Source organism: Penaeus chinensis, chromosome 23 (genome assembly GCF_019202785.1).
Source record: "Penaeus chinensis breed Huanghai No. 1 chromosome 23, ASM1920278v2, whole genome shotgun sequence".
Taxonomy (NCBI): Eukaryota; Metazoa; Arthropoda; class Malacostraca; order Decapoda; family Penaeidae; genus Penaeus; species Penaeus chinensis.
The window spans coordinates 15,483,916-15,487,618 of record NC_061841.1 but is presented as its reverse complement, the minus strand read 5'-3'; the positions used below and the strand labels follow the sequence as shown (position 1 = coordinate 15,487,618).

Below are 3,703 nucleotides of genomic sequence, written 5' to 3'. Positions count from 1 at the left end.
AGTATGCTTCAGGACACAAGTCACTCAGTAACCCCGATGACTCATCGACGAGTCCAGTACTCGTCACTCACTGCCCGAGTCTGCCTCTATTTCACACTGCCAGTTTTTCTGTGAGCATCAGCCGAGGTGGACATGAGCTGGTATGTATGTGTACTGCCCTGTGCAGATTATACTTAGTATTTACCCACTGTTACTGTGAGTTTGTGTTATTAATTTTGTATAATGTATGCGTGGTTCTTACGTTTTCAATGGTTTTGCTAGCATTAGCGGAGTATGCGAGGCTGCGTACGTTCACTATAGTCTCGCGCTACAAGATGCTCTTGTGCTGACAAGCATGATACATGCAGCCTGGCGAATGTATGCGTGTGTGCTTGCATCATTGAACTTGTGTTAGCTGCCATGCGTTTTGCAGTGTATTCACGGATATTGTGTTGAATAGGTGTTGCGTTGATGTTTTCAGTAGTGGTGCACTGAGGTTTTGGTGTTGCGGATTTGGCTTGTGATATTCGAGTTGTGTATGGAAGTGTAATTTAGTGTTTTAGTGTAACTGTGTATTTGAGTGTGTGAGTGCAGAATTTTTATTTTTTTATTTTTAACACAGTTACATCATTCCTATGCTCAATAAGCTCTTCTAATGTTATCTAGAATACCATGAAAAACTAAATAATAAGTTCTCAGTGTTCACTTTTTTATCCATTTTTTTTATTTTTCTTCAGATTGAACAATAAAATGTCCAAAAAGCGAACCTACTCTGACGCCTTTCTTCGCCATGGCTTTGTGAATTTACCATCCGGTGGAGAGGATCGGCTTATTTTCAGCGCCAAGCTGCAGTCGAAGCATCCTACTTTGTTGCATATAAAGTTGCCGAACAACAGAAATGCCACACCATTGCAGAGAATCTGATTATGCCTTGTGCATACGAGATGGTAAGCAAGGTATGTGGGGAGGAGCAAGCGAAGAAACTGAGTGTCATATCTTTATCAAACAACACCATCCACAGACGAATCGATGACATGGCATCAGATATCTTGTCCTAAGTTATAACAGAGATCAAAGAAAGCTCATATAGCAAATTCTCCTTGCAATTTGATGAATCGTGTGACATAGCCCATTGTGCTGTTCTCCTTGGGTTCGTCCGTTACGTCCACCAGGACAGGATCAAAGAAGAGTTCCTATTGTGCGATAATCTGCTGACAACCACGAAGGGAGAAGATGTCTTCAATATCATCAACAGTTTCTTTACCAAGAATGGATTGGATTGGAACAGCGTTCAACAGGTAGGGAGCGATGTTTATATAAAGTCCAAATTAGTATAAATACAATGAATTACATGGCATATCGTTATATACAGTCATATGCATGATTAATACAAAAAACATCGTGCGTCGTACTGAAAAACTAAAGTACCAAAATAATTAAATTAATACCATATAATTATAACGCAAAAGATAAGTAACAATGACTAACTGACGCAATCTATAATAATTTTTCTTTTTAATCCAGGTCTCCGTCGATGGAGCACCGGCGATGATGGGTGGTCATCGTGGATTACGGGGCCTCATGCAAGCTGTCAATCCAGAAATTTCTGTAGATCATTGCATCATTCATCGGTACTCTCTTGGATCGAAAAGCCTGCCTGGTAATCTGAAGTTAGTGTTTGAAGATGTGTTGAAAATCGTCAACTTCATCAAGTCCAGGGATGTGAATTCGCGCATATTCAAGGAGCTGTGCAAGGAAATGGGAGAACAGTATCAAGTTCTGCTTTACCACACCGATGTTCGCTGGTTGTCACGAGACAAGGTTGTACATCGTGTCATTGAGCTCCGAAAGGCTATTCAGGAATTTCTGGAACAAAAAGGATCTCCTTTCGCTACCAAGTTCACTGATAAGGAGTGGCTTGCTCGACTTTGTTACTTGGCTGACATATTTGCGGAGCTGAACAGTGGTAATCTGCAACTCCAGGGCCGAAACACGACTGTCATTGATGCCCGTCACACTGTGGCTGCATTTCTGGCGAAACTGAGACTCTGGATTCGGCGCTTGGAGAAAGGAGTGATCGCCCAGTTCCCCACCCTAGACCAGTTTATTGAGGAGAATAGTCATGATACTGGATCTCTTCTACAGACCATCAACAAAGAGATGAGCGACCATTTGAAGGGGCTTGAAACAAGCATGCATCACTACTTTCCAGAGAGTGACCAAGAAACAGCCAGTCTTCAGTGGATCATTCATCCCTTCTCTGTACCTGATGAGGCCATTCATGATGATGATTTCCTGCAAATGAGGAGTGGATCACAATGCGAGCCAATGAAGCCTTGAAAATCGAATTCCAAAACCAAAATGCAGATTCCTTTTGGATTTCACGACTAGCCGACTCGCCAACTCTGTCCAAGAGAGCCTTGACGTTGTTGGTATCATTCTCAACAACGTATCTGTGCGAGAAGGGGTTCTCAACTGTGCTGGGGATGAAAACAAAAAAGAGGACTCGCTTGAATGTTGCAAACGATGCCAGGCTGGCACTTTCAACCACGAAGCCAAGAATTCCTCAACTAGCTTCAAATATGCAACTCCAACCATCTCACTGATGCTCTTGACATCTTTGGTAAGTCATTAGAGATGCAAAATGTACTAATACAATAAATAAAAGAAATTATCTCTAGTGTTTTAGTTTAGCCATATATATATAAATGTTGACAACATTTTGTGAAAGGGGTAACATGCTTAATGTGGCATGCTAAATTGGGTAACAAGCTGCAAAAGGTTGGGAACCACTGCTCTACAGGCTTCACGGGCTCGGACAAGCTCATCCATAATTAGGCCTTGGTTTTAATCCAAGTCATCTCCTCTGGCGAAGTGTATAAGTGAATCGAAATTCGTTCCTTCGTGAATATTATTAATTTTCAAATATGTTTTTTCCTTGTTTATTTTATTGACAGTACACCGGTGATATTGTGGCGTTGCTGTTAATATAAGAGATAAAGTTCAGCCAAGAGTCTTTTTGCTTGTCTAGTTGTTCATAGAACAGCTCTTGCGTTTGTAATTGCAAAAGCTCTCTTTATTTTTGTTATTTTTTGAAAGCCTGTAGGCCATATTGCGTTTACGCCGCGCCTGGTATCCATCATGGACCCCTGTGCTTAATGCAATCTGTCGAAGTTTTAGGAATGGATATGATTGCTGCATCTAATTCAAGCTTGATGACCCAGCCTACTCTTTTCGACATTAAATTTAGGTGCTGAAGGCGTTCGTTTTGTGCCGCATGAATATTTAATACATATAGGAAAGTGATCGCTTCCCAACGAGTCGTCAATGGTGTGCCACAAGTACTATTGCTGCTATTGTTGAAGAGACCAGAGATATATCATTAAAGTTCAAAGCCCTAGTATTTTCGTCCACCCGCGTCGGACTGCTATCGTTCAGAAGGACCAAATCTAATTCATTAATCAACTTACTGCTTGCTCACCTCTACCATCCGCCCGTAAGGAACCCCATAACGCATGATGAGCATTAAAATCACCTAATATTAATGTTGTGTGGCAGACTCTCTAAAGCAAAAAGCAGCCAGATTTTTACTTTGCATGCGACAAACTCCAAAATAGAATCAATTGCCACTTCAGTGAAAGGGAGGCTTTGGTGGATGTACATGAAGAGAGGAAAGGAATTCAGAACAAAAGAAAAGTGCGCCCTAATGACACCCAGACTGAAA

At 41.4% G+C, this 3,703-nt stretch overlaps 1 protein-coding gene across 1 annotated transcript; it reads left to right on the top strand.

Moving 5' to 3' along the window:
• Positions 1-877: 877 nt before the first annotated feature.
• Positions 878-2,972, top strand: LOC125037676 (zinc finger BED domain-containing protein 5-like). The gene is made up of 5 exons (XM_047630871.1): positions 878-935; positions 1,048-1,277; positions 1,504-2,276; positions 2,371-2,602; positions 2,937-2,972. The coding sequence occupies exons 1-5, from the start codon at positions 878-880 to the stop codon at positions 2,970-2,972; spliced, it is 1,329 nt and encodes a 442-aa protein (XP_047486827.1).
• The last annotated feature ends 731 nt before the right edge of the window (positions 2,973-3,703 follow it).

What these genes read in the sequence shown, in the direction of transcription:
- LOC125037676 (XM_047630871.1), top strand. Translation starts at nt 878, where the DNA reads ATGCCACACCATTGCAGAGAATCTGATTATGCCTTGTGCATACGAGAT. An exon ending in CATACGAGATGGTAAGCAAG is followed by an intron (nt 936 to 1,047) that starts GTATGTGGGGAG and finishes AAGTTATAACAG; the next exon opens with AGATCAAAGAAAGCTCATAT. An exon ending in TGATGCTCTTGACATCTTTG is followed by an intron (nt 2,603 to 2,936) that starts GTAAGTCATTAG and finishes TTTTATTGACAG; the next exon opens with TACACCGGTGATATTGTGGC.